Source organism: Tachysurus fulvidraco, chromosome 16 (assembly GCF_022655615.1).
Source record: "Tachysurus fulvidraco isolate hzauxx_2018 chromosome 16, HZAU_PFXX_2.0, whole genome shotgun sequence".
NCBI classification, from domain to species: Eukaryota; Metazoa; Chordata; class Actinopteri; order Siluriformes; family Bagridae; genus Tachysurus; species Tachysurus fulvidraco.
This window is the reverse complement of record NC_062533.1, coordinates 2,336,101-2,348,133: the sequence shown is the minus strand read 5'-3', so window position 1 is coordinate 2,348,133 and position 12,033 is coordinate 2,336,101. Positions and strand designations below refer to the sequence as shown.

The 12,033-nt window shown below is 38.7% G+C and overlaps 2 protein-coding genes and 1 long non-coding RNA gene across 15 annotated transcripts in view; all 3 read right to left on the bottom strand.

Annotated features, from left to right (window-relative positions):
• Positions 1-12,033, bottom strand: part of enah (ENAH actin regulator) — a 97,143-nt gene that overhangs the window by 54,830 nt on the left and 30,280 nt on the right. The gene's annotated exons all lie outside the window — the stretch shown is intronic.
• On the bottom strand, positions 4,790-6,958 carry LOC113647094 (heat shock transcription factor-like). Of its 5 annotated transcripts, none has more exons than XM_047801365.1 (5): positions 6,772-6,958; positions 6,015-6,410; positions 5,704-5,795; positions 5,061-5,552; positions 4,790-4,898 (listed from the first exon to the last, which is right to left on the bottom strand). In XM_047801365.1, exons 1-5 carry the CDS (start codon positions 6,812-6,814, stop codon positions 4,866-4,868), a joined length of 1,056 nt encoding a protein of 351 aa, XP_047657321.1. In that variant the 5' UTR covers positions 6,815-6,958; the 3' UTR covers positions 4,790-4,865. The 5 variants fall into 5 exon arrangements, with proteins under 5 accessions (XP_047657321.1, XP_047657320.1, XP_047657322.1 ...); XM_047801364.1 differs by having other exon boundaries at positions 5,967-6,410; positions 6,772-6,956; XM_047801366.1 differs by having other exon boundaries at positions 5,061-5,569; positions 5,967-6,410; positions 6,772-6,955.
• LOC125138944 lies at positions 8,028-9,595 on the bottom strand. Its single transcript, XR_007138039.1, has 2 exons — positions 9,467-9,595; positions 8,028-9,349 (listed from the first exon to the last, which is right to left on the bottom strand). It is a non-coding gene; the product is annotated as an uncharacterized LOC125138944 (long non-coding RNA).

Here is a 12,033-nt window from a genome sequence, read left to right as displayed (position 1 = left end):
AGAGCTCAATGTTTTTGGACTGACCTCACAAGGCGTGGATAAAGTATCTGTTCCTTTGTATTTAAATTTAAATTGTTCAGAACTGTGTAAGTGAACCATTTCTTTGTGCAGATGAAATATTTGAGGTAAAGAGCAAGATCGTATGAGGGGACACCCTCAAAAATGTCATGACCAAGACATGGGGGCATGCCAGGGGTGCAAACATCATAGTTTTATATAGAATTAAACACAGACCAGGGGTCTCATTTATAAAACTGTGCGTAGGATCCCTACTAAAAGTTTACGTACGCCCAAAAGCCAAAAATATATATATATGGCCCTTTATAAATCACAGATCACCCGCAGATGTGCGTACGTGAACCAGCCTCAAATCCCGCCCTGTACACGCCCATTTTTAACCATAAATAGTCAATGCAAATCACTGCGTGGGCACGAGAGTGGACCTCGTTATAATGAGTTTCCTCTGCGCTCTGTGTGTTTAAAAATGGGGTGAAGAGCCAGCATCTCAGGGGTAGTCACTGGCACCTGTAGGTTATAATCATATTAAAAACAAAATTGTTATAATTATATTAAAAACAACATTGTTACATTTTCTACTTTTTAATATTGTTAAACTCACCAAGAAGCCAGCCATCACGTACTGCGCCTGCATTTAGTCTGTTCCCTACACTGTTATGTGTCAAGATAAAGGAGTCATGTGTTGAACCAGGCCAGCGTGCCACAATGTTTGTGAGGGTCGTGTTGGAGTCACATATGATTTAAACATTAATAGAATGCACATGCTTTCTGTTACCATAAGCAAATTCATTTTCAAATGGTGCCCTTATAGCAACATGAGCACAGTCAATCACGCCGATTACATTTGGGAAACCAGACGTTGCTGCAAAATTTCATTTTAATTTCGGCCTGTTCTCGCACAGTGTAGGGGAACCTGATGTAACGACTACCCATATTAAGGATACCATTCCAAATGACAGATATTATGGCACTCAGGGACGGCTGTGATATACCAGGACCTATAGGGTGAGATGATAGATTCCAATAGAAATATTTCATATACAAAAAGGTCTTAGACACAAAGTTGAGGATTACTTATAGTTTTTTAATATATAAATAATTTACAATTTTAATTTAAACAGCCGGTTGCCAAGAACCCCAGAGTGGTGAGGACTTGTATTTGGACTGGGATGGCATGGTTCCGGCGTGTTGCCCTCTCTAATACTGGACCCAATTCAACACATATATCTAAGAGCACAGCTCTAGGGAATCTAAATCGGCTTATTAGCCAGTCATCTTCATGGGCCAGGAAATCATCATGGTCCCTGAAAACTCGTTCTGTCCTTATTCTCCCATTGGCGTAATCCTCCAACAGTGCCAGCAGTGCCATCATGAAGCATTACATACCAGTCACCGGAGATTTTATATGTTTCTAGCAATTAGACTGATCGTTAACACCTTGAAAAAATCACAGAATTAATTTGTGGGCGATTTTTAATACATTTTGAATTATGTTTGGATTTTACTAGATGTATATAACCTAAAACAATTGCCACAAATAACATTGTTGGATTTAATCCTCATGATAATGTGGATATGACGTATGAAATGGAGTGAAAATTAAATGTCATTAATTCTTATAATCGTTTTTGTCACATGAATTTTCTACAATCTAACTTCAGTTCACGACCTCACCATCTGTGTCGCCAATTCCCTCTGTCTCCAGAATGTGCGTACGCACGGCTCAAAGTTTGCTTAAAGGTGCGCACATTTTCAGGTAAAGTTTGTTTTTTATAGATCACAACCTTTGCGCTTTATAAATGAGACCCCTGAACTTTATCCCCTGTACGTCTGACACGTCTTCTCTTTCCAGCTGTTCTGTGGCAGATCTTTAGGCTTCTGGAGTCCTCTGAGGTCCACAGACTGCTGGATCAGCACCCTGAAATTCAGTTGGAGTTAACAGACAATATCTGCATAAAAACACTGATGAACTGAAATTTTCTGTAAAACCCCCAATACAATGAGAGCCCAGGTTGTCTCCAGCAATGCAGTAGAGAGCTCCCATCATGACAGTTTTGTCTGCCATCGTTATGCCATTCTCCTCTAGTACTTTCAAATCATTAGGAGTTCTGAAAAAACTTTGTCATGGCCAAATTCCTTAAAATCCTTCTCTCTACACAGTAAAACTAGCTGCATATGATCAGCATTGGACCGGGCATGGGGAGGAATGTTGTGTAGAGAGAAGGACACAGCCAAAACCTTGTGCTTCTTTTTTGCAGAACCAAGTGGGTTCACTACTTCAAATGCATCCTGGTATAGAACCAGCTTGAGACAATTTGGATTTTCTTTAAAAAATCTGCTTGACACAAACACGTCTCCAACACAAAAGTCACTGAGAACATCTGGTCTGGAAACATCAGGATCCACTGATATGAGACCTTGCCAAAAACTAGATTCCAGTTTATTCTTCAAAGTAATTAGCACAGGAACATAATAAGCAAATCTCTCAGTTCTGTTCTCCTCTCTGCCCAGGAATACTTCTTTTGGTTCAACGTACTTAAACACATCTTTAAAGCACTGAACTCTTGAGTAAGCAGTTCTCATAGGTCCTGTGTGACAAGCAGAGAACAAGTCAGATTGTTTTACTGTGTCACAGATTTTTATAAACATCCTCATCTGAAACTGACATATCTTTTAGAAGTGAGCTTAGTCTATTCAGTGTACACATCTGTCCCAGTTCATGTACATTTTGTATTTCTTCAACAATTGTTTGAATGGTAGATGCTGGCAGAAGATGCTGTCCCTGCAGTTTAATGTAAAACATGCATACATTTCTGAGATACAGGTCACTGAAATTAGGCCCATACATACAAGGATTTTCTGTATCTGACACACTGGCAGCTTCCTGAATGGTGGCACTTGTAGTTGGACTCTCCGCCTTTGCCAGACATGGTACCCCGAAAGAATTGGTGAGTGACAATGTTGAAATTGCCAGCTACGAGATGAAGTCATTTGCAGCATCATGGGACTTTAAGCTCACATTCTCCAGTCCTGGACACCCTCAGTCCAATGGACTTGCTGAATGAGCAATAAAGACTGTTAAACATGCGTTGAAGAAAGCGATGCAAACAGGCACAGACCCACATCTGGCATTACTGTCACTAAGAAACACACCAGTGACAGGCCTGAATGAATCCCCTGCACAGATGCTAATGGGCAGAGTCCTGAGGAGCACACTGCCATGCTCTAGTGCTGTGCTTCAACAGTCAACCCCACAACATATACACAAAAGGCTGGTGGATTTGCAATCTCGTATGCGGCATCAGTACAATCCACATGCCAAGACATTACCTAAGCTTGTCCCAGGATCTACTGTACACATGCAGACCAGACATGGATGGAAGCCTGCTGTAGAGGTGCACCAGAGAGATGAACCCCAGTCTTACACAGTGCAAACGCCAGCTGGAAAGACTTTCAGGAGGAATTGACGCCACTTAAGAAAGATACCAAGTCTCTGCAAAGGTGTTGATCCTGATGAACATTCGGACGACGTCCACTCAGACACCCAGACCACATGACCTTCCACCTGAAAATTCTCCAGTGAGAATGGCTGAACATCCAACTCACCACACAACAAGTGGCAGGGCAGTAATACGGCCAACAAGATATAATGATTATGTTATGGACATGTGATATGGAAGTGTCTCAAAAAAAAGAAGAAAAAAAAGGTGGGTTTACTAAAGTAAAACTTATACTTTACATTTTAATACTTACATTTTTATTTCCCTACTTTTAAGAGTTTTTGTCCACGCACACATTTTAACTTGACTATATGCATAGTCTAAAGTTCACATTATGATGTATATTTTCAAGTTGTATGCACAAGTGTTTGTGAAGAAAAGCTAAAAAATAATTAAATATGCAATGTTTTAAGTAATAGTTACTCATCATATCACTTTATAGTTGTTGAGAGAACAAATGACTTTTTACAGTGTACTGTTAGACTGAGCAGCAGAGGAAGGAAGAACTGCTGTGTGTGGAGCTCAACTACAACTACAAGATTCACTACTGTCTCTCTTTTACTGCTCTGTGTGCAGGAAAATAAATTCAATATCATCCAAATGATGTCCGCTCAGAGCACATTGTAATGACTGACCAGTTTCTGTAAGTTAAACCTCTAGGGCACTGTTTAAAGCTTCATGCATTTTCTACACCACCATCAGCCTATATATAGTTCTTAGGCAAAACTGGGCATATTCATTATTCTACTGCATTGATTCTTGTTTCAGTTCTTTTGTTAAATATTAGAACATTGTTCATAACTTATTTCCAAATCTTTACCAAATAAGTGTATAGAAGCTACAAAAAATAAATTACTTTGTTGAATAAATCATTTAGTACATTTCGTGCATCAGGCCGCACTTTTCTGTGCATTGTTTCATACATTCACCTTTAAGATGTGGTTAAAATTTATTGCTAAGTCAAATTTGCATTAAAATAATACTTGTCAAAGTAGCACAAAATTTATATTTAAATCTAAGAAGAATTATCAATACATGCAATTTTTTTTAAAGTTATTCTTAAGTCAAGTCAAGTCACCTTTATTGTCACAATAGTTATGATTAGACTGATGTACAAATTTTTAATTCATACAAATATCACATTGCAGTTGATATAATCATATGTCATATAATCATATGTCATGTCATATAATGACCTCTGCAAGAGTTATTGGTATATTCATGTTTTATGTCTTTTTATTAAAGAAATGATTCAGAATAATACAAGAGATGGCGTAATGATTAGAAATATTTAATAAATACAAATAAATAAACATAATATAAATAATTAATGATATTTAACTGTCTTCATAAGTCAAGCAGAGTGAAGAAATCAGCAGCCTGAATAGGGAGAAAACACACACACACACACACACACACACACACACACACACACACACACACACACACACACACACACACACTATTAGCACATGGGGTGTTAATGTGGGAGTTCATCTAATCTGAATTAACTGTATTTTAACACTTTCTGTATAACCTGACCTCCATTGCATCTTCTGCATCGAATACAGTGTCCAGGTTCATGTGACTCTTCCTGGGATCTGGATCCTGGCCAGTGTACAGAAGGTGGCTAAATGAGTCGTCCTGGACATCAGCTGATTCCCAGTTTGGATCCTGGCCAGTGTACTGGAGGTGGCTAAATGTGTCGTCCTGGACATCAGCTGATTCACAGTTTGGATCCTGGCCAGTGTACAGAAGGTGGCTAAATGAGTCGTCCTGGACATCAGCTGATTCACAGTTTGGATCCTGGCCAGTGTACTGGAGGTGGCTAAATGTGTCGTCCTGGACATCAGCTGATTCCCAGTTAGGATCCTGGCCAGTGTACTGGAGGTGGCTAAATGAGTCGTCCTGGACATCAGCTGATTCACAGTTTGGATCCTGGCCAGTGTACTGGAGGTGGCTAAATGAGTCCTGGACATCAGCTGATTCACAGTTAGGATCCTGGCCAGTGTACTGGAGGTGGCTAAATGAGTCCTGGACAATAAGTGGTTCTGTGTTAGAGCACACATTAAGGTTTAAAGTTTACATTCCTACCAAACCTTATTGTAGTTACACAGGCTAAAATAATTGCACTGACAATTCCTTTTGATTAATATGTAAAATAAAAAAGTTTCTCAGCTCTCACAGGATAATAGCCACAATGAGTGGAGGAGGCAACTTCTTGTTGGGAGCAGGGCATGTTGGGATCCAAAGCTCCTGGGATACAGCTATGATTCCCTGCAACAAAACGAACAGAAAACAATAAAGGCTGACAAATGGCTCAGTGTTGAGTAACATGTTAACCAGATGTCACTAATATGTTATTCTGAAACGATATTACAATACAATGCAGCTCCTAAATATATAAACGAAAGAATAAATTATAGTTTGTTCTGAACTTCTACTGACCGACCACAGCAGAGATGTCGGGTGAATTCAGCACTGGATGAAAAGTACTTGGGTGGTTGGAGACATCTTGCCCAGTGGTAAGCTTGGCCCTGTTGGAAGGTGTGAGTCTCTGTAGCTTTGCCAGAAGCTCCGGGTTTGCCCGTTTGAAGTTCGGGTTGTAAAAGTGCTGTATGAAGCCGACTTGCTTCAACGAGATCTTATAGTCTGGGCAAACTTTTCTGAAGCCATACAGGTTTAGCTGACGAACAAAACTGATGAAATTAGTAGTTCTGAAGATCTTCTCCTTGTTGGCTTTAGACAGCACTTCAGCTTTGAAGGACTCTGGACAGATCAGGATTCCTTCCCCACTGTCATCCCAGCAGATTGAACAAATCTGAGGATCATTCACCAAATTCCACAAGTTGATGGGAAAGTTTCTTCGGTTGATCTGGACTTCCATCCCAGCTAAATGATTTGTAAACAACAGATAGGAGCTCAGTGTTATTGAACTATAGATGTTTATACAGCTAGACAATTGCTAACTAGATTGTGGCAGTTGATCTCTAGCGCTAACTAGTTAGCAGGGCGGCTATCTAACACCTTCATTAACAAATGATTTGTAAAAATTTTGTAAAAGAAAGAAAGAAAGAAAGAAAGAAAGAAAGAAAGAAAGAAAGAAAGAGTAAGGACTGAAAAAATTATCATCATCAACAAGCTAGCAGCAGCTCTCCTGAGTTTTCTTGGCCGCTGAGTGGAAAATAAAATAAAAAACAAAAGAAAGACGATCGGATTATTTCTGATATCTGACTACATCATATACAAATACCTGATATCTCGGCTTCTAATGTTGAATCGACGTTTCCGCTCATTTTCAGAAGCGTTTGTAAGATCCGTGTAAAGCGTTTATACAGAAACTCGCGGACTCCTGGAGTTTAAACTTAAATGTAAACAGGTGGACGAGCAGAATATTGATGACGTCATTCCGAAATACTGAATAAGTGCGCGCTTGGATCTGTCCAATCAGAGTGAAGCAAGAGACTGCGACAATCATAAAGTGATTTCATGCTGTGTAGTAAATTGTTAGTAAACATAGTGAAGAAGATTTTGTTTTCGAGAATATTTAGTTTTGACATTTCAGACAGACGATTTTGTGATAAGGCCATCCTTAAAAATATGTTGGTTTGCAGTAACAGTAGGTAGATTTTTTTTTTTTCAAGTTTGAATGTAAAAAAAAGCACAATTTTGGTGACGGTGGTTACGTAGGTATGACTAAACAAATTAGCATTTCGTGACGTCACTGACTGGGTCTTCATCCCGTGCCTTCGGGCGCAACATTGCAAACCTCATTGTGATGCTTATTTTAGATGTATTATGGTGCCCGAACCCGTTAATATTATTTTATTGCTTTTGTATCAGTTGTTTGAAGAGTTCAAAAACAAAAAGGTCGGTCTTAAAGCAAATTTACAACCGGCAAGTCGAACGTTTGTGCTGGTTTGGTGTTTGAGATATTAAACATAATTTTTTAACCGTGTGACGTCACTTTCCACCCCACATCGCACAAAATCGGCTTAGTTCGTTTATGCTCGATTTGTGCCATTAAAACAAACACTGTATATGTTTTCCTTCCTGAGATATAACCAAAATATTTTCGGGAACTCTGACGTCACTCTCCACCCCAGTTCGTCTAAATCACACAAAACTGGTGTCATTCGTTTGTGCTCGATTTGAAATGAACGTCAAGTATATTTCCCCTTCTTAGAAATAACAAAAACAATTTAGAGCTGTGACGTCACTCTCCACCCCGTGCAGTCCAAATCTCTCCAAACCGGTGGCGTTCGTTTGTGCCGCTAAAATAAACATTGTATTGTGCTGCACACATGCTTTGTACATTTAATTTTAAATAAATAAATAAAAATCTAAGAGCACATGCTTACCTTGTTCCTCTGCCAGAAGTTTTTTTCCTGTTCTGTTTTCCCACTATGCAGTGCTTAAGGTAAATAAATGTTTTTAAGGGGCCAGAAACATGTTAAATGTCTATTGACTGTTAAAAGCATTCAAAAAACGTAAGACAATACACAATTATATTTTTCCGCATTTTTATTGGACAAAATCCATCAGTCCTCTTACAATATTAGTACAGAGAAGTTACAGTATATTGCAGGTAAGATGTAAGATCACAGTGCATTGGAGATTATCTAAGAAAGAAAACATTACGAAATAAATTACCTGACAATTTCAAGCACAGATCTAAAATGCTAAACTCCACAGTTAAAGTGGGGAAAAACACGCAAACAGTAAAAGCAGCACCACACAAGCACAAGCGTGACCGTGTCACGACACACAGTCAAAAAATAATGTTTAATATCTCAAACACCAAATCAACACAAACGTTCGTTTTTGCGGCACAAATCAGCACAAACGAATGGCACAGTTTTGGTGATTATTTCTTTTTATGGGGTGCGAACTTCACGGAGGTTTCTGTGAGCTGTGTCTCTGCTGTTTTATATCTGCGACACGCCGTATAGCAGGTCAGCCGCTGCCGCAAATTGCTATCAGCTGCGGATGGTTTGAAGCGCTGCTTAGCAGAGAGAAAAAAAGAGAGAGAGAAAACAAGGGAGAAGAAAACACTACAAAGACATCCCAAAACATACACAATTACGTAATGAAACGTAACAGACTTATTTTAAGCACAGAACTGTGCAGTAAAGCTGAAACTGTACATCTTCAAACTGCATCATGTAATTGAAAAAAAAAGGAAAACAAACCCCTTTACACTTTATAGAGAACTTTACAGAAGTTTCTGATTTACAAAATGCTAGTGATGTACATGCAGCCACCTTTATACATCATTAGAATGCACAATTAATGTAAGAAATTTATAATCCAAGAAACTCCTGGAACTAACAAGCAAAAACAATTAACAGCTACTTTAACAAGTCTTGTTTAGTAAAAGTCCAAATCGGTAAAAACTTTTCACATGACATACAGAAGTGTAACAATTGTTTCAACAACAAAAACATCTGTAGAGTCTGTAACACACCTTTATCACACTGTCCACAACAAGAGGGGTAGTACTAGATCCAAAACCTGTTAAATCAGTAATTGTGTGCACATCCCACCTTCTGGCAGGTGCAGGACAAAAACTGTTAAAGTAAAAAATTTGTTTAAATGATTCACCTGAAGAAGACCCAACTGGGTCGAAACGTTGCTTTTTAATTAATTAATAAAGATGGGAGTTTAAAAAGTGTTGCGGACATTACAAATTTTTCACTATTTAGTACTAGATCCACTCATGGTCAGCAATGTCTGAGATGAGAGTGAGGACTCTGGGATTGACTGACAACACTTTTTTCTTCTTGGATTCAACCTTGGTGCCTCTCTCAGGATTTATGGAAAAGAAACACCTTTATGGAAAAAAAAGAGTGAGAGAAAGATTGAGAAAATTAACAACCTGAGATTGGATATCAAATTGATACGTTTGATAAATCTACAAAAGGTGTCCATAAAACCAGAAATGTTACCGTTGGAGAAACTCCAGTGTTGATCGTAGTTCCACTGGGTAGTGAATGTTAAAGCAGTAATAACTGCCAAACATCAGGCAGATGGTGGAGGTGAAGGTTGTGATGTGGTCATTAACGATCTTCTTGTCGATGCCCAACATGAATGTCTCAGCAGCGAAGCAGGAGGAACCTGGGAATAATAATTTAAAAGAAAATTCAAATATTTAATAACAGGGGCTTCAATGTCAGTTTTATATATAAAATGCAGATACTTGAAACAAATAGGAGGATGGACCCTGCCAATATTGGTAGTAAACAAATAAAAAATGGCTTGATAAAGTAATTAATGTGCCAAATAAAAATATTACATAAAAAGGAAAGTAATTATTAAACAATAAGATTGGAAATAAAAGGGAAAATTAAATAAATAGTGCTAATTTGAAATTTAAACTGAAAATGATAAATATTGATCTGTGCCAATGTATAATAAAATAAGTTGGTAAAGTTTCTTTTTGGCTGCTATATTTGGCACAATAATTAATCAAGTCATGTATTTAGTTCTTTTTTTTAATTACCAATTACGGCAGGATCCATCTTCAATAGTTACGTAGATCATAGGATGAATCATCTTACTGGCTGAGCTTCTGAGGTTGTGTTAGCTAGTGTTTCAGTACGTAAGCTAGCGAATGTGTGCGAGAATGAATAGATGACTGAATGTATTGAAGTCCTCTGGACTACATAAAATGTTATACAAATTGTGGGAAATGATATAACAAAACTAAACAAGCCAAGAGTACAATAACATTGCAGTTACATCAGAAAAAAACATTTTAGTCACTTTACTTACCACAAACAATAATGAAGGGTGTTGGTGGCACTTTCTCCATCTGAACATCCTCTGCAAGGCTTGTCGTCTCAACACAGTGGAACAGAAGCTCTTCCTTCTCATCAAAATGAGCCAGTAAAAGAAGCAGCATCTCAGTGACTTCTTGGGAGCAACCACTGGACTGACCTCTTTCAGTCTGAAGCTTGAGAAGAGCGTTCAGGACTCGTTTGCTTTTTTGTGCATCAACATACAGTATCTCAGGAACTTTAACAGACGTCTACATTGGCAAGGAAGGTTTCCATCAGATTCACACCAGTCGGCTCTTGGAAATGTGCTGGCATACCAACTTCATTGAAGAGAAAGGGCCATTCCTGGCATAGTTTCTGGATGCTTGCCCCTTTGTCTTTACGCTGGGTGTAATAGGTGCACTTGACTAGTTCTTTCACAACATCTGTACTGTAGTTCTTCTTAAACATCTTCATTTCTTCTTCTTTTTCAAGCTGACTCTCCATAATCTCCGAGAGTGGCAAATGCTTTGGCTCCCAGCTCATACATCCATAGGTGTCTTGAACACTTGCTTTTTGTTCGGTAGGTATTTCGTCTGTGTCCTCATCATCTGATGCTGCTTTTTCAACTCTTGCCTGAAGTTGCTTCACCACAGAATGTTATCCTGGTCCAATAACGTCGCCATCAATCACATCTTGCAGAGACTTTGGATACCTGGCCACCATCCTTTTTGCTATCTCTTTTATGTTGTGTTTGGTTGGATTCTTGCAAATCTTCCTCATTTCAGAGACCACGATCCTTACCATTTCTCTTCGTTGTCCTGCACTAGGTCTTTTCTGTCTTTCCAAGTTCTGTATTAACTCCTCAGGGAGCCTCTGCCATGGTATTTCAGATCGCTCTAAGCAGTTTGGTATTAATGGTGTACAGATTCCTGAAGATACTGTAGAGGTGGATGACGCTGGTGAAGAAGAAATTCAGGGTGCAGAGTGAAAGACAACCACTGGAGAGGAATGCACAGATTTTGGTGTTGAAGTCCCGGAGACTAAAAAGAAGATATGAAAGTATTAAACACTGAGTAATGCTTTTCCTGTTTTGCTAAATTACAGACTGTATAGATGCATTTGGAGACATTAAGGTTACACAAAATAGTATAAACTATTTAACAACATTTATTTATTCAGGAAATAATGATGATGATGATCACATCATCATTAGACTCATAAAAACTCTATTCTAACCTTAACACCACGTTAACAAGTGTGCCATTGGGTGGTGTGGTGACATTGTTCTATACTCACTATTTTGGGTCCAGGCAGCAACCAGTCCTCAGGCTTGTATGGGCTTTAACACTGGCAGCAAATCGTTTTCTGGGATGTACTTTAAATCATCTGTGGTTGCCGCACCAAGTGTTTTCAAAGTATCTTCAACGGGCTTAACAAGTTGATCAGGAAGGTCCAGAAGCTCTCCTGCTATCACATCCCCTATGTTCTTTAGCAGCTGTGATTCAGCCATATCTGTTAAGACACACAAACAAAGAGTTTGGTCTCTGGTCCAATGAAATTAAGGCATTCAGTCTGACAAGATGCTGTGCTTCAGTGGAATAATCTGGTAACCATTTTTACATAAGATGACAATGGCCACAAGTCAATCAGTTCACTGCTGAGTCTGCACTCTAATCTGTCGGTGTCTTTTTTTACTTAGTACACGGAGAAGTAAGAAATAAATTCAGCATCAGAAACTCTCATGAGAAAATGAA

Excerpts from the sequence above, each read along its gene's own strand:
- LOC113647094 (XM_047801364.1), bottom strand. The coding sequence starts at position 6,814 with ATGAGCGGAAACGTCGATTCAACATTAGAAGCCGAGATATCAG. Across the intron at positions 5,796-5,966 it reads CGACATCTCTGCTGTGGTCG|GGAATCATAGCTGTATCCCA; the intron begins GTCAGTAGAAGT and ends GTTTTGTTGCAG. Across the intron at positions 4,899-5,060 it reads ATGCAGAAGATGCAATGGAG|GCTGCTGATTTCTTCACTCT; the intron begins GTCAGGTTATAC and ends CTCCCTATTCAG.